Here is a 22572-nt window from a genome sequence, read left to right as displayed (position 1 = left end):
CCCTTCCACCACCCCTAGTTCGTTTCCCAGAGTTAGGAGTCTTTATGTTCTGTATGCCTTTCTGATATTTCCCACACATTTCTTCTCCCTTCCCTTATATTCCCTTTCACTATTATTTATATTCCCCAAATGAATGAGACCATATAATGTTTGTCCTTCTCCGATTGACTTACTTCACTCAGCATAATACCCTCCAGTTCCATCCACGTTGAAGCAAATGGTGGGTATTTGTCATTTCTAATGGCTGAGGAATATTCCATTGTATACATAAACCACATCTTCTTTATCCATTCATCTTTCGATGGACACCGAGGCTCCTTCCACAGTTTGGCTATTGTGGACATTGCTGCTATAAACATTGGGGTGCAGGTGTCCCGGTGTTTTATTGCATCTGTATCTGCCTTCCTATTAAACTAGGTCTGTGTCCTTATGCTCCATGCCTTGCAAAGTGCCCAATGTTGTAGGTGATCTCTTATGTTTGCTGGGTACCTGTTGGATTGTTTGGATGTTGAGAGTGACCAAGCTGTCCTGGCCTTGTGCTGGTTTGTAGACTGATAAGCTATTTTGGGAGTACTGGCTGGGTGGCCTCCAGTGGATTCCTCACCTGAAATGGATATAAAATAGTTCACATCTCCTAAGTTTGTTAAGAGGATGAAATATTCAGTGTTTAGAATGCTGTTGGCTCAGAGTTAATATTCTGGTAGCTTGTTACTGAATTTACGTAAACCTTCATTTCCTATTTGTAACTTAAAAGGAACCTCAAGGTATGTGTACACTAAGGATAAACGCTCTCAGATATATTTTACTAAATATTTCTTAATAATTTGGATATTCTTGGCTTGAAAGGAAGATGGACTTTGTTATTAACCATAATTGTTTAATGTTTGGGGCCAGAGATATTTTAAGTCACTGCGACTTCTTCTGACAGCAGCTTGAGGGGAGGTGATGATCAGATCAGAGGCAGGTCCTCAAACGGACCCCAGGCCGTGACACATGCATGGCCTCAAATAAGCCAGTGCTCAGACTTCTGTACAGGGCCTTAGGATGGGATCAATAACTAACCTCTGGTTTCAAATGCCTCATTATGGGCATCTTTCAGATAATTTATTGAAGATGGATTATGATCTATACTTAAAAAATCTGGTGTGTTAATATGGTAGTCTTTTGGTCTTTTATTTTATGTTTATAACTTTTGGTGGCATTTCATATCTAGGAAACATACACCAACAATTTGTAAGGTCAAATGTACCATTAGTAATTATTCATAAGACAGTTTTTGGAATCCAATTCTGAAATTGTTATAAATAGGAAAAGAAAAAAACCTTGTGTCAGTTTCTTACTTTAGATTCACTGTCCTTACATGCCATGGTATAATGTTTATTAATTCAGCCTTTAAAGAACACATCTTGTTTCCTCCCCTTATGATCACAGGGATCATCATTTACGACCCAGCAGCACGAGGCTTATAACCTTTTCGCCACCACCGCCAGTGGTGATGGCATAAAGCTGTGGGACTTGAGGACCCTAAGGTAAGGTCCGCCTCTGCCTGATATCGTAGAGCTCCCCGGAGCCCAGCTTCATGCTGGAAAATGCTTGTGAAGGCTTTCTTGGGGTGGCTCTGGCTGTCCCAAAAGGTGGTGGAGATTTTTTCTGCACGACTGTTTTCAGTTCCCTGACATATGTTACAATGACAGGTTGTATATAATACTTTATAAGTACTTGGTTGTGGCACTTGACCAGCCTTATAGAGTGTTGCTCCTCCCAAAAGTCTTTGAATCACTGATCCAAATGATTTATGATTTAAAAATGTTTGTTTTATATTTTTAAAGATCTCCAGAATAACCTTCTTGCCTTTAATAACTCATGTGAGTGCTCTCTCCCACTGCTGATTTGGTCATTGTTGTAAAGACAGGCTACCAGTCAGTGACCTTTTCCCTAATTTGCATGAAAATTAAAAAAATCATCTTTTTCTCCTGGTGTCTCTTTTTCTCCTTATAGATGTGAGCGCCGTTTTGAAGGGCATCCAAACCATGGGTACCCATGTGGAATTGCTTTTAGCCCTTGTGGACGCTACGTGGCTTCTGGTGCTGAGGACAGACATGTAAGTGCTGCCGTGGCGTGTTTGTTGGTCTTCAGTCATGAGACCCTAGACTTGTTCTTGTGGAAACTGCTTAGTATTATCGCACATGAGGATACAAATCTATTTTAAAAAACCTTGGCTACTGGCCAGGGTTTAAAACCTGCAAGTAATAGTATTTTGATAAGAATAATGTGTGAGCTATGAAAGGCCCTCATGCATTAATTTTGATGAATCATGATTATTTTAAACCCCATTCACACATTAATTTATTTATTTATTCATTTATCAATCATTGCACAAATTGCCTTCATGTGAAAGGCATTGCTACATGCTGCATGTTCTGTGAATCACCAGATAAAACACTAATAAATAAAATACCAGATCAAAGTATTTAACTGGGAGTATTCCTTTCTGATGTCTTAGGGAACAATGTACTTATTTGATTATTATTTTTTCTAACCTTCCAAAGAAATGCCTTTATTCACAGGACTTAGGAATGGAAAAGAAAAACAAAACTCTAGAAAAAGGGAATTTCAGAGTCAGCCCTGGTGCAAGGAGTACTTGGCAGGTCCAGGCTGCAATCCTCCATGCTTCCTGGTGGTCACTGCCAGGTAGTGATGACGTCCCACGACTTGTTGGCTCCCTTTGGGCCACAGCACCTGACCCTGGCGACCTCTCAGCCCCCAGTCAGCCCCATCAGCTCTTCATCTTACAGGATTTTGTAATGGCCAAGGACTTGCTCTGGGGGCAACTGGTGCCTTTTGTGGCGTAGAGTCTCTCATTGGGAACCACAGTATTGAGGGTGTCACTGATCAGGTTATACTTGAGGTTCTGGTCGTTGGCGGTGCTGGAGGTGAGAGATGGAAACTCGCCTCAGTGGGCCAGGGCTTCCGCTTGTCATCGGAGACAGTCGGAGCCATAACCCTGGAAGCACTGTTGGTCATTGCTCATCATCACACCATGGCCTTCAGCGACCACACCATGGCCCAGTGGGCCTTCCAGCAGCTGGCCGCCAGTGCTCTCCAGGTGGAATCCCCTGGCCCCGTGGATGTGGTTGGGTGGTCCTTCCTGTGCTTCTGAAGGGCAACCTTGGTGAGAGGAATGGACAGATATGGTGTCCAACTCACAGGAAGTGTGTTTCACAGAGCAAAAATGTCGAAATCCAAGTTCACATGTGGTGGTGTGGAGACACCAGAACATACAAGCGCAGATGGAACTTCCTCCTGCCAGTTGGTAATGGGTTGTTAATGTACAGAGAGATCACATGGGCTTTTTTAGTGGACTGTGTCACAAACGGGGCTGTTTTGCTGTCCTGAGATCACTTTTTGATCTGTGAGAACTTGTCCATCAGAAGATGTCTGTCCCCTGGGCTTTGCTGCAAGGTTTCATGATTCTAGAGGGACTTTTCCATAACTCCACAAGCCGGCTGTGGTCAGCAGGCAGCATGAAGGTGACCAGAACAAAGTCACAAAGTCCAAATGGAGGTATTTTCCATTTTCATCTTTTTCTGCTAGAGGACCCCCTTCTTTCTCCAGGTCCTTCCTATAGCTTTTAATATTCTTCACCATCAGAACCTTCTGGGTCAGATCCTAGTGGTTCAGAAAATGTTATGTGATTATCTGAGAGCCAACAGCCAGTTTCAATGCTAAAAACATTTTTCGTTGGTTTGCACACTCATCTGGTAAAAATTCCAACACTAATTTTCTGTCACTTGCATCCATCCACTTTTTTTCAAAGTTATTTATGAGCACTGAATTCTCAATGTCAGTGACCCATTTCACTTTTCCTGCCACAATTCATAGGTATTTATGGTGCCAACAGGAATGACCACTTTCTCTTCAGCTTCAGTGAATCCTGCATCACATCCTTACCTGATGTCATACTGTTTTCCTGTCACTTCCTCCTGTGGGCAGGCACAGTACAGAGGAGTGCAGAGCATGGTGGCTGTGGGCTGCGCCCCAGCTGGCCTCCAGTCCCATGGGTCTTGCCAATGTATTTATTTTATTTTAATTTTTTAAATTGATTGTCTTAAATTTAATTAGCCAACATATAGGACATCATCAATTTCAGATGTAGAGTTCAATAATCCATCAGTTGCATAAATTGAATTTAAATTAAAAAATTGATTTTTTTAATTTTAATTTTTCTTTCTTTCTTTCTTTTCTTTTCTTTTTAAATATATATATATATAGAGAGAGAGTGTGTGTGAGCACTGGGGGAAGAGCAGGGAGAGAGGCAGAGAGAGACTCCCAAGCAGATCCCACACCTAGTGGTGCAGCCTGACTTGGAGCTCCATCCCACGACCCTGAGATCATGACCTGAACCAAAATCAAGAGTCAGGATGCCTGGGTGGTTCAGCGGTTGAGCGTCTGCCTTCAGCCCAGGGCATGATCCCAGAGTCCCAGGATTGAGTCCTGCATTGGGCTCCCTGCATGGAGCCTGCTTCTCCCTCTGCCTCTGTCTCTGACTCTCTCTGTGTCTCTCATGAATAAATAAATAAAATCTAAAAAAACCAAAAACAAAATCAAGAGTCAGATGCTTAACTGACTGAACCAACCAGGTACCCCATACAGAAAAACAATTTAGAGGGAAAACCAAAAATCACATTATTTTCTTGTTGGTGGTAGTGCCAGCAAGGTTTTTGTTCAATATTGCAGAAAAAAAAATCTAAAATGGTGGCAAATATGTCATATGGTCAAATAAATTTTACTTATTTTAATTATTTAAGTTGCTTATGAGCACTTAGCTGCATAGTACATTTCAGAATACATTGTATTTTTTGAAAAAAACCTAAACTATCTATTTCTACCCATTTTCACATAATCCAAATACCCCATTTAGATAGGCCCAGCATGGAGCCTACTTAAGATTCTTTCTCCCCGTCCCACTGCCCTTTCCCCCATCATGTGTGCGCTCTCTAAATGAATGAATGGATAGTTTCTCTATCCTGTCATGCACCCTAAAATGTCTTACTAATTCAGATCCACCCATTAAGTTAAATTCTCTTTTGAAACATCTCATTATGTATCATGGCTTAGTGGCTTTCAGGTAGGATATCAAATTCATATTTGCTTCAAAGGCTTGAGCATTACTTGGATGTTACCTAAGAAATCCATGAGATAACTTAAGTATGGACCTATTTTTAAGGAGCCAAATGCAAGTCAACTGTGTAGATTGAATTTTCTTGAAATTTTTGATCCCTTCTTCTTTTATTCAATGTATTTGTGAATTCAGCTGAAAATATGAAATTTGAAATTAAGAGTATAAAGTCACAGAGACATTGGAAGTAGAAAGATGAGAAAGCAAGCTGATGTGAGAACACTTAAGTCTAAGGTAGACATTAAGGCTTAAACCATTACTAGAGGTAATAAGGGGCATTTAATAATGATAACAATGCCAATCTATATAGAAAATATCATAATTCTAAATCTATATTTACCTGGTAACGTAGTCTCAAAATATAAAAAGCAAAAGTGATATAACCCTAAGAAGAAAAAGAAACATCCTCAATTATAATGTAAAACTTCAACAAGCTTATTGTAATGGTTAGAAAACAAATTATTGCTGATTATAATGCTTTTCTGCTTAAAATATTCTGCTGGTTCTCCAATATTATGTAGGATACTGATCAGTTATCTGTATGTGGTAAACAAGAATCTCCATGATGTGCTCCAGCTTGCCTATTGAGCTTTGTCTGTTTTTTTTTTTTTTTTTTGTCTTCATTGATCTTTATTAAATGAAGGACTCCAGGGCAAGCAGGAGGGAATCAAGAGCAACAGCAGCAGGAGCAAATATAAAAGTATAAAACGTAAAGTGCAGCACTGGGGAATGTGTGCTTATGGGGCTCATGCTTACGGGAACCTTGGGGACACAAGGCTGAGGACTAGCCATAGCCTATCCTCTAACAGAACCTAGACCTGAGGGGCCTGTGCAGGGCTCTTTGCTGGGGGTGGAAGTGGTTTGAATGGGGCCCAACCTTGGGCCTTGAAGTAGGAGACCAGCTGTGTGGGTACTTCTGCAAGCACAGTCTGTGCCAGTGTCTCCCGAGGGGCATTTTGGAAGCGGCGGTAGGGCACACGGGTTTCTCCTATATGTCCTATTTTCTATTCCGTGGTGTCATATAAAGTCCGGATATGACAGTTCTTTTATAATACAACAAAATGAGAGTGAAGCAAAAAAAATTCTCAGAGACAAGAGACCACACAGAAAAATATGTATACTATGCAGATGAAACTGACCATGTATTTGAAAATAAGGGAAGGAAATTAAGAAAACACATAATCTTTAACAGAACAGCAGAAACAGAAAAGTTCAGAAATAATACTACTAGACACAGGACTATGTGAAATGAAAACTGATAAACATTAGGAAAGCATTAGAAAAAAAAATTTCAGAGATAAAGACCACACTTGAATGAATAGAGTAGAAAGTAGATACTCCAGAGAGCACAATAAGGGTATAAGAAGATACAAAGGAGAAAAATAATTAAATACTTCCATTCTCTATAGGTAATTTGAAACCTTAACGCTTCTGCAACTAAAACTTCAAAGGTTTTCCTGTACGTAGACAATCATATTATAAAATTATTTCAAAGAATAAACAAATAATAATTGTTAAGACACCCTAGAAAAAACAATTATGTTGGGGAGATCTTGCTTTACCAGTTATTGAAACACTCTTAGAAAGCATCTATTTAAAAAAGTGTGGGGTGCACCTGGGTGACTCGGTCCATTAAGTGGCTGACTCTTGGTTTTTGGCTCAGGTCACGGTCTCCGGATCCTGGGATCCAGCCCCGTGCAGGTGCCAGGATCTGTGCTCAGCGGGGAGTCCGCTTCTCCCTCTCCCTTTGCCCCTCCTCCTGCTTGTGCTTTCTCTCTCTCTCTAAAAATAAATCTTAAAAAAAAAAACAGTGTAGAATTGATGTACACTTATGAAAACAGGTATTTCCTAGCATCAGCCAGTGAAAATGTTCAGAAGCATCGACATTCCAGCCATTGCCCTTCATGACCTTGTGGGAGCCTCTACCTAGCCCACTGATGGAAAACCAGAGTTCTCTGGATGAATAGCTGCTTTCAGGCCTGTAGCAAAAGTTTAAGGATGAGCCAGGGGCATCTCATGCGAAAGATGAAGAAATTGAGGAGTGATCAGTCATATAATACGGCTGCAGGAAGCAACATTAAAGGCTATTGGCCAGAGAAGGTGTAGTTGAGCTTTGAGAGATTAATGACTGCAATTAGTTTTAAAACATTATGTATCTAAAATCTCACAGTTTTAAAATAACACTCCAATAAAGAGACCAAACCTAAACGAAGCCTTATTCATCCCCATTTGATGGTTCTTACTCAGAACCATGTCTCTCTAAGGAAAATAACCCAGCATTTGTCTTGCTTTTCCTGTTTGGACTGTGCTTCAAGTTAGCCTGATACCCTCTTTGAAGAAGAAAAGTTATTTTTTAGGAAATAATTCTAGACAAGTGAGATGAATGGCAGAATTAGAAAATTACCCTCTTGCAATCTTAAAAGTAATTGACTTTGGCAAATGTCATCAGTAGATGAAACTATCAGATAAAGATTGATGGCCCCAAGGCAGCTTGAATAGATGTTTCTCCAAAGAAGACATAGTAGTGGCCAACAGGTACATCACTCATCATCAGGGAAGTGCAAAACCAGTGAGATATCACCTCACACCTGCTAGGATGGCCATAATCCAAAAACCAGGAGATAAATGTCAGCAGCGAGCATGTGGAAAAATTGGAACACTTTTGCACTGTTGGTGAGAATGCAAATTGGTGCAGCCACCATGGAAAATCGTGTGGAGGTTCCTTACAAAATTAAAAGTAGAACTACCATAGCATCCAGTAATCCCACTCCTGGGCATTTATTCAAAAGAGTTGATATCAAAGTTTTGAAGAGAGATTTGCCCTCCTATGTTGCTATAACATTATTCATAATAGCTAAGATGTGTAAACAATCCAAATGTTTATTGATGGATGAATAAAGAAAATGTGGTGTATGCATACAATGGAGTGTTATTCAGCCTTAAAAAAGAAGGAAATCCTGCCTTTGCAATGACCTAGATGAACCCGGAGGATATTATACTAAGTGAAATAAGCCAATCACAGAAGGTCAAATACTGCGTAATTCCACTTACGTGAAGATTCCGAAACAGTTGTACTCATAGATGCAGAGAAGTGGAATGGAAGCTGCCAGTGGGGATGGGCAGTGGGGAGAGAGACGTTGGTCAAAGGCACAGAATTTCAGTTGTGCAGGACAAATTGGTCTAGAGCTCTGCTGTAGAACACTGTGCCCGTAGCCAACAGTACCATATTGTGCACTTACACATTTGTTAACAGATAGACATCATGTTAAATGTTCTCACTAGAGTTAGAGAAAATATTGATGGAGCTCTCCAAGGGATGTCATGCTGTCACAACCCAAACCTCCTGACCAACATAGTGTCATTGAGCGCACAACAGTTTAAACATTATGGACATTACTAACGCCATTTTGAGAAGCACACCACGTTAGTATTCACCATAAAGTATTCTTGCTAAAAACCACTAGAGTCTGAACTGAATCGAGTCTTTATAGATCATTTCTGGCTTATGGCACCTACACAGGATGACGGAGCCAGATGCAAGATGTCACACAGAGATGAACAGACAAGTCCTAAGTGGAAGAAGGGATTTCTCCAAGCAGCAGTGCTGGAGAGACGTACCAGCAGCGCACAGATCTTGTTTGGTTCCTTGTGCAAGGACACTTGAGGACACTGGGAGTGTGTTGTGCATGGTGGGACCTCTCCAGGGCTTATTTTATTCTAGCTAGCTGTAAAATGTGTTCAATGTCTGCATTTTTAGAGATTCTTGCAAAGTACGCAGGACATCATCTTAAAGCAATTTACTAAAAATACTTCACATTTCTTTAATCACAAAAACTGAGAAGAAAAAGGTAAAGAACAAAGATATGATAGTTGAAGCAAGTATAACAAAATCTCAACAGTGTTGTGTTTGGGTTATGCACACATGGGCTGGTTATACAATTCTCCGTATTTTGTGTATATTTGAAAGTCTTCATAATAAAGCCAAGCACTGACTTTGGGAATAGAAGCAGACATAGAGGACCTAGGTTTTTCCATCGTGTGAGACCCCTGTGCAGGAAGGAGGGCCCTCAGGTTCAGGAGAGGCTGGCTCTGTGTCCCAGCCTCAGACTCCTCAGCAGTGCGCCCTGATGTCTGCCCTGTGGATAAAGTGGACTCTGTAGCTGCATTCAGTGATGCTTGCTAGAATCTCACGGTATAGAGACCTTTAGTGGGACTGGGGTACTCCATCGGGGTATCTCCAACATACAGGTTGATAGAAGCAGCATTTTTGCCAGATCCCTCTGCCCCGACGTTTCACTACGTGATCACATTTTCAAAGAATGAAGTAATGGATCCTTAGAGATGACTGGTTATGTAACTGGTCATAGGTCCAGGGTTGCTGAAGGAGACCAGGCTGTTACTAGAAATGGAGCTGATGAAGGTCCATGCAGGACTGTTAGAGCTGCTGCCAGCCCAGGCGTGTGACTGCCCAGTGGGTGACCAGCGGCCCGTGCCGTGCCAGTGACCCCTCGCACGGCCCTGCAAGAGGAAGTGGCAGGGAGCAGGGCAGAGGGCATCCCTGTGTCTGCCAGACCAGGGTGGAGGTCGCCGAGAGAAGGCGGTCGTGTGTGAGTGAGAACCCAGAGCCCCGTCATGAACATCCCTTGTTCACTTGGTGGAGGTCAAGTAGCTTCTGGGCCAAAACCAGCAGCTTCCTGACTGAATCCTGGCTTCTGCTGAAAGTAGGCAACGTTTCTGCCCTAATGTGACTTCTTAATAATGCCTGTGTTAAATAGTGAACATTTGGGTCTCCTGAGAAAACTTTACTTTTTTTAATGCATGCGAGCTAAAAATGCAGTGGTCTGCAGCAACATGCACAGTTCTGGGAAACATCTTTTCTGGAAACATTTTAAAAAGTAAGTGAGTGACCATAGTGTGACCGTTGACCACCCCGTGGACAGTATCACCGCTGTTAGGAAGCTTCAGGACTACGGTGTGAACTTCTGTTTGCAATTCCTTTTCCCATTTCTTCTGTGGAGAAAATCCAGGCAGAGGGAAATGAAGGACATGTTTCAAGAGTAATGTAAGATGGAAAAATGGAAGGAGCTTCATCTTCGAGGATACGATTCAACAGAATCACAAAATACTCAGAATGAAGCTGTCTAGTCCTGTTGGCAGCAGTACCTTTGGTCCCTGACGGCGTCAGAAACGTTTTCAATGGTGAAGCGCTTTCCCAGTGCCCTCCTGGTTTGCCGCATCCTTATCTTGGGCCTGCACAGCACGGCCCCTTTGTGCTTATTACCTTAGCTTCCGGGTGAGCCTTACTTCCTTAGGATTTATTTCAAGTGTCATTTGTTTCTTAGCACATTTTAGCTCCGGTTTATTTCCCTTTGATGGGGAGGAGCGGCTTCAAATTACTACTATTGGCTCTGCTAGTAAACACAGTGTTCTGCACACAGATGGTAACAGATCGAATCGTTTGCAGGTTGATTCCTGAGTTTTCAGCATCAAACAAGGTGCGTCTTGTCCGTTGTGGTGGAATTGTTGCCGCTGTTTGCAAGTGCAGCTTGTGGCAAGTGCGTATCTAATAAGAGACTTCTGTTATTTGCACCTGCAAGACTGCTGTTTTCACGTTTAATCTTTGCCGTGACCAGAAAGATTCACTGGAATTCAGGAACCTCCCTGGAGAAAAGAGATGTGTCATTTAAAAGCACTTTCATTAGAGAACATGAAAGGCTATTTCTTCAATGACCCTTGTCTAGACTTCCTTCGCAAAATCATGGCATCATTTTGTGTGGGTTGTGAGATCTGTGCAGATGCAAGGCAGCCGTTGATTCCCACTCGAAATCCAGCAAAAACACGAGTCTCAGGAAGGACTTTTCCAGATACTGGTCTGAAAAGAAAGGCACGTTGACCTTCCCTGTGCTCTAATTTCAGAGCCTGTACTTGTCAGCTTGGTGCTCCTCTGGCCTCCCTGGGGAGGACGGGGTTGGGGGGCGCTCCGTCTCTGCCGAGCCCGGTGGCCGTCCCTCCAGCTCTGTGGGCACATTCCCTGGAGTCTCACCACGTTGACCAGAGCCATCAGCTTGTACTTGACTCTTCAGTAATTGGGTTTATGTCCCACATTGTACTGAAGCTGGTTCCTGAAACATTAGTACTGTTGGCCTGATTTCCTCACCTCCCGGCCTCTTTCGTGCTGTTTCTTATTTCTTGAAATCCTTTGCTCTCGTGCTTCTCTCCACGTTTGCTTCTTCCCTCACGCTTCCCACTCGTCCCTCATCTTCTGTGGTAGCTCACGGCCCTTGTCACCTGTCACCGTGAATGCTGGCCCGTTTCCTGCATCCCCAGTACGGCGCAGCTGCTGGCTCTCGTCATGCACTGGTGGTCACTTCACCGGGAGTGTGCAGACCTGTGTGTCATTTCTCCATGCAGCCATTCTCAGGGGGTTCTGGTGGCTTCCCTGGGGAGATGCCCCAGTGGTGAGATGTTTGCTCCTTGTTTCTCTCTGTGGTTTGGGATCTAGAGAGATTCAGGGTGTGTGAGATCAATGTACGCCTCTGAGAATTACATCTTTTATTGGCACACAGTTTATATTTGGGCATAAAGTAGCTGTCAGCTTAACTTTTTTGAATAGCTGGCTGTGAAAAGTTTTGTGCAGGTCTTTGCGTAGAACTTGCATTTCTCTTGGGCTAACGTGGAGGAGTGAGGCCATGGAGCCTGAGGGCTGGTGGAGGTTTAACCCCCCTGGAAACTGCCAAGCAGGCTTCTGTGCGGCTGGACCATTGACCAGTGTGGCATCAACTCTTCTGCACCCACATGTATGCACAGATGGTTGTGCAAAGCTGATCAGTGATGGAAACGTGCCGAGTGGGCAAAGCTCCAGGGAGGCAGCCAGGAGGCACTGGCGCGGAGCTCATACTGTGACATGAGCAGCTGTGTGGCCCCCGGAGTCCTCATCCGTGGAATGGGGACGGTGGCAGTTCTGGGGAGGTGGACAGGATGACAGGAGGGGGTTGCTGCACGTGTCAGTGTGCGGTGAGTGTGTGCTGTTATTGACCTTCCTGTTTGATGATGAGACATGACAGGCGCAGATGAGCTGTGGCCCAGGTGGGTCCCCTCAGCCACTAACCTCAGCAGCAGACGTGAGGAGAGGCCTGCGTCCCCAGGAGCCCTCCAGTGCTGTTCAGGAGGGTTCTCCACCTGAGTGTGTCTGCAGGGAGACCGTGGGGTGGCGAGGCTAGCGTTGAGGCACCTGCAGGCCGGGAGTGAGTGTGAAGAGGCCCTGAGTCCATTGTGGACAGGCAAGCTCAGAGGCGGCCTCATGGACAACCCACGAGTTCAGAGTCCGAAAAACTCAGTTAGAACATGAGTGTTGACACTCCGCGTCAGTACCGGTCACCTAGTCCCTGCATGACCTGCTTTCCCCAGCGAATACGAGGGGACCACCTGATGTATGTGGCAGCTGTGAAATGTCCCTTTGGGGCCTGTGAACCACACAGCGCGACCGTCCCTGGGCGAGCATAGTGGCCGCTTCGGAGCTGCTAGGAGTGCACAGGCCAGGAGCTGCTCCTGGGCCAGCAGGAAAACATCCACACTTTGGATTTTTCCACTCCAAGACACATAGAATATCTCTGTGTGTCTTTCTGAAACAAATAGACTTTGTTTCAGAAACCCCTGTATAGCCAATGACAGGATCATCTGGAAGTTCTAAATTTGAAGGGCTCATTTGTGCATTAAAATAGGTTTTTTTTTCTTTTTTTCTTTTTTATACAATCCTGAGGTCTTTTATTTTCTTTACATTTATCATGCCAAGAATTCATAAGGAATGGGTTCCAGCAGTTCAGGCTCCTTTCCAGTGGTTCTCACAAAGTGTGCTTCTCTGGGTGGGGCAGGCTGGTGCTTCAGTTGGACCCAAGTACCTTTCTCTTTGGCTTCCTTCTATTTCTGATCATTTTCCTTCACACGCCTCAGGAAGCTATCTCGGCTCTTTTAGTGTTTAATATGCTCAATGCAGACATTAATTCTCTTGGCAAGAATCTTGCCCTTGACTTGTTTGTTTACAACAATGCCAACAGCATGCTGAGTAACATTGTAGACTCTTCCGGTTTTGCCATGGTAACGTTTGTGGGGCATTCCTTTTTGAACAGTGCCCATTCCCTTGATGTCCCCAATATCACCTTTCTTATGGATTCACATGTATGTGGCCAAAGGAACAACTCCATGTTTTCTAAGAGGCCTAGAGAACATATAGTGGGTACCTCTCCTCTTTCCCTTTGTGTTGGTCATTTTGGTGAATTACTGAAAGATGGTGATTCCAGCCAAAAGGCTTTTGTGTGTGTGTGTGTGTGTGTGTGTGGAAAAAGGAATTGCCTAGGTGTCCTGCCTCTGCTGTGATGTGCCATTTCTCTTTATTACTAGTAGAGTCCACAAAATTCTTGTCTGCACATTTGTTACTTAAAAACTAGAATGAATTTCTCACCTCTTCTATCACATCAAGATGGTCTCCGATACCGGATTTCTGTCCCCAAAATAAAGTTTCTGGTGACATCTATGTGTATATATACACACATACGTATCCTTTTAGATAGTAATGCCATTAGTGAGGAATGTAAGTTCTTACTTTTAATTTTATTGACAGCTATAGAAAAAATTAAAAATGTTTGAATTGCTCAAATTCCAGACTGATTAGTAGGAAGCAGAGTACAAGGTTTTGCCTCAAGTTTATGGGAAAGGACCATAAAACAGCACTTTTTCACTGTTTGGGGCTTGCAGGTAAGATTGGACTGTGGAGGCACGAGGGGCTGTGGACATGAAGACGATAAAGACCTGAAAAGGCGAGGAGGAGAAATGCATGTGTCCTTGAGTGGGTTCCCTGATGGTGTCAGGTCACCTGCTGCCTCCCAGATGCAGGCTGTGTGCTTTGGCTGTGTGCGACTCCCGCTCACCGCTGGCCCTGTGAGCATGGAGCCCATGTGCTTGTCTTACAGGCCTACATGTATGACCTGGGCTCCAGCACGTTTTCTCACAGACTGGCTGGACACAAGGACACCGTCACCAGTGTGGCCTTCAGCCCGGCAGCCCCCCAGGTACAGTCTCCTCGGGGCGGGGAGGGGGGGCGGCTCCACTCCCTATGAGGCTTTCCTCGCATTTCCCATATCTGTTGGCCTTTGTCTGGGTGAAATCCTGTCACATTTGAGGTGATGCACCCATTTTCATCGCGTGCAGGAAGGCAGGCTTGGGAGAGGAGGACTTCGGTGTGTTCTCTTGTGCAGCCAGTGTTTGTCATTTGGGCGCTTGCTCTCAACTACAGAAATGCATGGGCATGTGGCACATGAGCACTAGCACAAACACTGTCATCGGGGGAGTCCCAAAGCAGGGGTGAAAAGGGTATAGAAAATCCTCACCAACGTTTTGGGTGGAGGAGGAAGACCACACAATTTAGAGGCATTTGCGTAATTGGGAGAAAACCACCAGCTACAATCTCTCATACGGGGGAGTGCACTGTCTTGCAGTAAAATACCAGCTGTTCAAACGTGGCAATGTGAATATCTTGGGCATGTGGATTCAGAGAACAGTATTACCGCGTGGTTGTGTGGGTCAGCCTGGCACGTGTGCCTGCCTGCACAAAGTGGGACCACACCTGTTCCCTGCAGTGCACTGCTGCAGTCAGGGGGACCTCAGACTCTCAGACCCCCGTCTGTGCCACGGAGGTCCTCACGCACATCAACTCTGCTGTGGCCCTGCAGTCCACTGCCAGCGGGCGTTCAGGTTCACATGTTCTCTGCATGTGTGATTATGATCACTTACCAAAATGCAAGACCATGCTGCGAGGACCGCAGGTGCCCACTTTTCTGATTGATAATACGTGTTATCATTACCTATTCTGCATCTCTGGTGTCCTTTCTGGAACTGTTGGATTCCTGTGTGAATCCTCTTGACAGACCAGCACTGATGAGGTGGAGGCGAAGCTGGGAGGGCAGGAGAGCTGATGATGCAACAAGGAGAGTGGTCAGCAAGGTGGGCAGCAGGCTGCAGGGTACAGTGACCTGCAGGTAGAGGTTGGTGCCAGTGGTTCTGAAGATTCAGTATTGGTGTAAAAATGCCTTTTAGCAGAATAGAATGAGAAGCTACTCTGAGGAGTTCAGGCTATCACTCAAAATAACTCAGCAAGGGTATAAAGGAAGACCAAACATGAAAATGTGCAGGATGGTGCAGTGACTGTTCTCCTCCTGAGGTGCAGAGCCCCTGGCGTGGAAAAAGAGAAGGAAAAAGTTAAGAAATGGACATCTGAAAACTTCTTATTTTCCTTTAAGATTGTGATACGTTACAGTGGACATCTAGGCTGTTTTTAGTATCTTGGTATTATAAGTAATAATCAGATGTATAATCAGATGTATATCCAGTGTTTTTCTGTTTCTGGATTTATTTTCTCAAGATAAATCATTAAAATACTGCTACTGAGTAAAAGAGCAAAACCTTTGCAGGGGCTCTGATATGCACAGAGAAATATTTTTCAAAATGTTCCCTGTTTTGTATTTCCTTACATTATTAATGCTTTCATTATCTTTGTTAAGTTCATTATCAAGAAATAGTACCTCATTATTTTAATTTGCCTTTCTTTGGATATTGTAAAGATTGTGTGTAGTTTTATGTGCTATTAATTATTTGAGTTTTTCATTTTAAAAATGCTTATTTTATATTCTTCATATCTTTATCTTTTTTTTTATCTTTATCTTTTGGATCAAATATTTTGCTTACTGACCAATCTAGCTTTTAATATAAAATTGACATTTTGTCCTTTGTAGTTACAGTTTTTTTTTATAGATTCAGTTTTGCTTTTTTATTTTCTTGTTTTCTCTTTCAAGTATAGAACTTGTATTTCTTCTAACTATTCTAGGCCTAGTAAGTTTTTTCTTTTCAAAAATTTATCTCTCTAATGAAATTACAGTAGAATCTTTAAAATAGTATTGTAATTTTTAAGTTCCCTGGCTGACAGTTCCAATATCTGGGTCATACCTGCGTCTCATTCTATTGATTGCTGTGTCTCTTGACAGCTGGCTAACCTATCTTTCTTTCTGATGTGTTTTATTTTTCAATGAATGCCAGATCTTGACTGTGGAAGGACATAGAGGATACTTGGACAAATATATCTCTTTTTCTGCTAGGCTGTTAGTTTGGTAGTGTTAGGAATTGAGCCAGGTACCATACACTTTATTTATTAAAACTTTGATTATAGTAAGGTCATAATCAATTGGTATTAGAATTAATTGGTACATGTCATTATATAAATAGAAGTACACAGACAATATTGTTACTTTCTAGAAGCTTTAGAATATTCAGTATTCTTCCCAAGTCATCGTCTGTCAAACCTTTTAGAAAATTTTATTTACTAAAGCATACGAGGATGAAATTTAAATCTACATGTTTTAAATAGGCCACCTTCCTTTGAGAATTGTGTTTAGCTCTTCCAAGGAAAAATAACCTAAGTCTATATCTGAGAAACAGTTATTTTTCTTGGTTATAAAATTGAATACAAGTTTGCTGGTTCCCCTAGAATGGTAACCCCACTGGCTTCTCCAGTGGTTGGAATTAATATACAGATGAAGTGTATCAAGCCCACTGTATTATTGGTTTTCTATGAATTTAGGAATAATCTGAGAATAATTAATATTTTAGGTGTTTGTAATATTTTAAGGATTTTGATATATTAAAATATCTGATTCCAACTTGAAATCTGAATTGACTTAGGTTTGTGACTTTTTAGTTGAGAAAAATGAGACAATGTTCCTGTTTGTGAACAGCATTTAAATTTTTAAAAGAACTTGAGATTCAACATATTTGTGTTTACTTTATTAGATTTTTGAGAATTGGGAGCATTTTGCTTTTTAACTTTCTTTTCATCTAAAGTATTCATGAAAATATAACATTTGAAACGAATATTGACAGTTTTAGAATAACTTAAATTGTAAACAATTCATTTCCTAAACGTTTTTAATCTGTTCATCATGAGTAGATTTAACATAAATCAAAGCCACTTTGCATGTTATTGTTAAAATTTACTAGATTTTTAAAAAAAGATTTTGTTTATTTATCTGAGAAAGCACACAGGCAGGGGGATGGACAGAGGGAGAGGGAAAAGCAGACTCCCCACTGAGCAGGGAGCCTGACATGGGGCTTGACCCCAGGACCCCTGAGCTGAAGGCAAACACTTAACCGACTGAGCCACCCAGGTGCCCTTAAAATTTACTAGATTTCTAAACATAGTAAATAAGATATTAAATTGGATGAGAAACTTAAGGAAACTAGATTTTAAAATTTGAATCTTTAATAAATTGAATTATAATTTAAAAACGTCAAAATGAACCACAAATCTCCAGCACTTTCTCCAGCAAGAAACTATTGTGTGTGTCATGCCTGATGCCAGAGCACTGCAATGCCTTGTGCTCCCTGCAGGGTGCCCGGCCCACACTGCATGGAGCTGCTGCTCACTGTGTGCCAACCAACGAGGTGGGTGCTGAGCATGCAGCAGGAGCCCCCGTCATGTGGGAAGCGTGGCCCCATGGGCTCTTTGCCCCATTTGATGGTGACATCATGCCACTACCCCCTGGTATGTGCGTGTTAGGGTACCGTGTTCCACATAGAGAAGTGTTACATACATTGGTCATGAAATGAAGGAACAGTGTATTTTCTCTCAGTTCAGCTTTTTGTAAGCTTTAACCTCTAAATAAAACAACTAAGTGTAGATACTGAAAACACAATCCAGCCACTCTCAATTATTGCACAGATGCATTCATTCATAAGGACATGTAAGATCATAATTCCACTTGTCTCTCCCCTTCTGCACTATGCGGTAGTAAGCACTTGGGTCTCCGTTGTTAACCATCCTGACCTTATTTAAGGTCTGTGTTCACCTTTTCACGTTACGGGAATGTGTTATGAGGAATCGCAGCGGCTTCTGACATGCATTTGCCTTCCCATGGCCAAATGCCAGTTGATTTCATGGATTTTAGATGTTGCCTTCTTTCGTCACGGTCCCTCATGACTTGGGTGTTGATATCTCTTGGAACAAAGAGATCCACTGCTTTGACCGCTCTTTTTCAAGCTAGCTGCTTTATCCTTGGAGCCAGAGTTGGTCAGGGATTGTCCTTGGAGCACGCTAAAAGCTGCGTGGTGTGGTCCCACTTCTAAGCCTTGTGACTGAGCGGGTGGGAAGCCTCCCCCCTCCCCCCAGCTTGCTGGTGGGGTTCAGAGGATGGCTCGTGTGGACCCAGACTCGTTTCTAAGTCTAACATCATTGGCCTATCCTGCTCATCTTTTATGGCTGGGGGAAGGGAGTGTTAGGCCCCGTCCCTTACATGGTTCCATTGCACGTTGGGGAGCTCCATCAGAAGTTAACATATTTAGAGAGAGCATGAGGACATCCCCTGTGTGGTTCCTGGAATGTGCACGTTGTGTCAGATGCATATCTGTGCAGGTGTTCCCGCAAGCGCAGACACGGGTGGTGGTAGTACCATGTTCAGTTCCCATGCCTTCTGAATTCTCCAGACTGCAAGCCCGATGATCTCTTTTTAGAAAGTATTTCTCCAAATTAATTTTGCTTCTTGGATAAGACTTTACAAAGAGGAAAGATAAATGAGCAACGTGTTAGGGTGAGGGCCAGATGGTCCACCTCAAACGGTGATGTTTATCAACTTGCTTATGTGTGAGGAACTTGCTTAGTGGTGGTTGATCTAATAGTTGCAGTGAGGATGAGTGGCCGGCCGGTGCTACTGGGGGCTCTGTTCCCTGTGTGGGAAGGTCCGGCCCGGAGACATCACCCGGTGTGTGCACTGCATCACAGTAGGCTACCTTACAGGAGGCATGTAGTGAACATCGCCCAGAGTCTGGACTGCTTTCCTGACCCCGCTCTCCCCCGCCTTTGTCTGGAAGAGGCTCGAGGCAGAGATGTGCAGGTTCCTCTCAGACATGCAATTGGGGTTGGAGCTGAGGGAGGTGCATGTGAATGTGGCCGGCTATCGGTGAGCCTGGCCCACCCCTGCTGATCATAAACCTCACTTCTTGCTCAGACCTGGCCCCAGCATCATCACCTGACTGCGCAAAGGATAATCTTTTCCAATTTGCTTTCAAGGTACATTTGCTTTTGTGAGTTGACTGAAAGAGCTCTGTTTTTGAGTTCACTTGAGAGAAATTTGAATTTTAGGTGAGCTCAGTAAACAGAAGGCCTGTGTCTTTGGAACAGTTTAGAAATGCTCATTTTTTCCTGTCAGTTTTGCCATGGAGATGAGAAGCCATGATGCTCAGTTCTCCCCCCCAGGACCCTTCAGGGGACTCTGCTGTTGCAGGAGGCTGGGGAGGACACGTTCCTGATAAATCACCATCTGCCTGCTGCCAAGACAGGCTGCCTGTGCGCGGCCACCAATGGGGAGGTTGCAGGAGGAGCTGAGAGAAGGGAGTCGACTCTTCTCCCACCACAGCTGTTAGCAAAGATCGAAAACAGTCATACCTGGCACATACAGCAGTGGGCGGGTTAGCTTCTGGGGGCAGGTTACCCCCACGCGGCTCAGGATGCGAATGTCGTTGGATGGGTCAGTGGAGATGGAGACCGTTCATTAGATAGGACGCATCTTCCCAACTTCTGTGGTGACGTTATTCTGTGTTTGGGACTCTTAAATGTAGTCTACAAAATTATAGACATCTTTGCTTTTTATGAATAAACTTGTTTATCCAGTGAGGCAGAAGGGTTAGTTTGAAGGTCATGAAGGGTTGGGTTTAAGGGTTGAAGGGTATGGGTTTGAGGTCATGACCACCATCAACGTGGGGGACTACTTCCTCTCTCCGCTATGCCTGGAGAAGCACAGCCATCCGGCAGAGCTGCTTGTTCTCGGGAGGGGAGGTGTGTGCGGTCTGACACTGCTCTGATTCATAGTAAAATCCTGACCCCAAGCCCAGGTTCCTCTGCTGTTCGACGTAAACATACTGAGTAAGTGACAGCGTGGGACACTCTCTCCTCTCTGAGTGGCAGGTCAGGAGTGGTCATCATCAAAATATTTTTCTTGTCACGTAGCATGTTTTGAAGGCCAGGAATGCAAGGAGGATCTTGCTGAGGGTCCACGAGGACCAACTTTGCAGGTGTCGCGTCTCTGGACACCTCCTCCAGGAAGGTGGGAGCTCACCACTGAGTGCTGGTACCCACAGGGGCCCCCAAGCCAGAGGAGAGGCTTCTGCACTCCAGGGCAGTTTGTTCTGCCCAGAGCTGGTGCTTTCCAGCCACAAAGCCCTTCCCTGCCATTCTCTCAGAATGACCCCGAGAGTTTTATTTTTTTTTAAAGATTTTATTTATTTATTCACGAGAGACACAGAGAGGGAGAGAAGCAGAGACAGAGGGAGAGGGAGAAGCAGGCTCCATGCAAGGAGCCCAATGTGGGACTCCATCCCGGGACTCTAGGATCACGCCCTGGGCCAAAGGCAGACGCTAAACCGCTAAGCCACCTGGGCTGCCTGACCCCGAGAGTTTTAGAAATAAAAAGCAGAGCTTCAATAAGTGGTGTTATTATTTACATCACAAAATGCTTCTTTCATGTGTTAAATCACTGATCGAAGAGTCCCTCTCAGGGTACACGCAGTCACAGGCAAAACCGCTATCAAGGAAAGATTGATAATAAAAGTAAAAATTGAACTCATCATATCAGCAAACGAGAAAATGGTACTTGGTTTGCAAAATTCATTTCTTACCACTCAACTCTTTAGGGATAGCTGTTGCAGGAGGTGGGGCTGCTTCTCCACGTGAGTCCCCAGAATGTTCTAGCATCCATCTGATTCACAAACACACACTGTGAAGGGAAATCATTTTCATCACTGTTCAAAGTCAGGAAGGAAATAAATCGACACATAAATATTCTAGATTTTTAACGTCTGTGAGGTGTTTTTAGTAGATGGAAGTTAAATGACTAATCCCCTTAAAATAACAGATAACAGACCAGGGTCCTCAGGGTTCTGTCTTATTTAGGATAGTGTATCGATTTGCTTCGGTGTTTCTAATTTAGGATATCATGTAGGACTTAATATTAAAATTCAGTTTCCTGATGACTGATTGAGATGGAAGTTTCATCTTGGTATAAAATTTTACCAAAAAAAAAAAAAAAAGAAAAAAAAGAATAGACTTTGCCCTTCAGAACTGGCCTTAAAGTCCAGGTGGAAACACACACAGCAGTGTGAGCGCTGTACTCATGGGGAGGGGAGCACCTGCGCCTGCTGGCGCGGGGCTGCCTGCCGAAGGGCAGAGTGTGTCTGCGTGGAACATCCTATGGGCCATCAGCTCGGGGAGGGGGGCACATGAATTTGGCTTTATGTTCTCTACGTCGAGCACCTCTCTGGGATGGTTGCTTAGTAAATGCATCTCAGACAATGGCTTTTACTCTTATTTTTTAAATATGGAAGTCAGACCACCCATGGAGTCATATGTCTGATTTTTTTTAAAGATTTTATTTATTTATTCATGAGAGACACACAGAGAGAGGCAGAGACACAGGCAGAGGGAGAAGCAGGCTCCATGCAGGGAGCCTGACGCAGGACTCGATCCCAGGATCCTGGGATCACACCCTGAGCCAAAGGCAGATGCTCAACCACTGAGCCACCCAGGCTTACCTGAACTTTACATTTTAAAATAAGAAAGTAATGTATTTTGATTTTACTCAGTCCTTAAAAATCACTTTGAAGGGAAAAAGATTTTTGTTTCCCTGCCTGTCCGAACACTTTCTCTGTCCCTTTGCTCTGGTCTGAAGAAACAGATCTGTGTTCACTCCTTTTACTCTTTAATATGAGGTTTCTTCAAAAATCGTGCTTGCCCCAAAGATACAGATGCAGTGAAACGCTGGGACACCTGCACCCCGATGTTTCTAGCAGCAATGTCCACAATAGTCAAACTGTGGAAGGAACCTCGGTGTCCACCGAAAGATGAATGGATAAAGAAGTGGTGGTCCATATATAAAATGGGATATTGGGATCCCTGGGTGGCGCAGCGGTTTGGCACCTGCCTTTGGCCCAGGGTGTGATCCTGGAGACCCAGGATTGAATCCCACATCGGGCTCCCGGTGCATGGAGCCTGCTTTTCCCTCTGCCTGTGTCTCTGCCTCTCTCTCTCTCTCTCTCTCTGTGACTGTCATACATAAAATAAAAAATAAATAAATAAATAAATAAAATGGGATATTACTCAGCCATTAGAAACCATGAGTAACCACCATTTGCTTCGATGTGGATGGAACTGGAAGGTAATATGCTGAGTGAAATACGTCAATCAGAAAAGGACAAACATTATATGGTCTCATTCGTTTGGGGAATATAAAAATTAGTAAAAGGGAATAAAGGGAAATGAGAAAAACTTAGTGAAAATATCAGTGAGGGTGACAAACCATGAG

At 43.6% G+C, this 22572-nt stretch overlaps 1 protein-coding gene and 2 pseudogenes across 32 annotated transcripts in view; 1 reads left to right on the top strand and 2 right to left on the bottom strand.

Moving 5' to 3' along the window:
- Positions 1-22572, top strand: part of WDR27 (WD repeat domain 27) — a 215322-nt gene that overhangs the window by 119433 nt on the left and 73317 nt on the right. For 26 of the 32 annotated variants that reach the window (XR_007413166.1, XR_007413165.1, XR_007413157.1 and 23 more), the window contains 3 exons: positions 1432-1529; positions 1999-2101; positions 14146-14244. Coding sequence is in view for 27 of the 32 variants with exons in the window: in XM_049114643.1 (XP_048970600.1) it covers positions 1432-1529; positions 1999-2101; positions 14146-14244 (300 nt within the window). In the remaining 5 variants the exon portion in view is untranslated. The other 6 variants (XR_007413185.1, XM_049114652.1, XM_049114661.1 and 3 more) reach the window with 4 other exon arrangements.
- On the bottom strand, positions 2620-4019 carry LOC112645628 (polyglutamylase complex subunit TTLL1-like; annotated as a pseudogene).
- LOC118353299 (60S ribosomal protein L21-like) lies at positions 12838-13444 on the bottom strand (annotated as a pseudogene).

The sequence above is a fragment of the Canis lupus genome, chromosome 1 (genome assembly GCF_003254725.2).
Source record: "Canis lupus dingo isolate Sandy chromosome 1, ASM325472v2, whole genome shotgun sequence".
Classification (NCBI taxonomy): Eukaryota; Metazoa; Chordata; class Mammalia; order Carnivora; family Canidae; genus Canis; species Canis lupus.
Note: the sequence above shows the minus strand (reverse complement) of the source record. Positions and strands in the feature narration are given on the sequence as shown.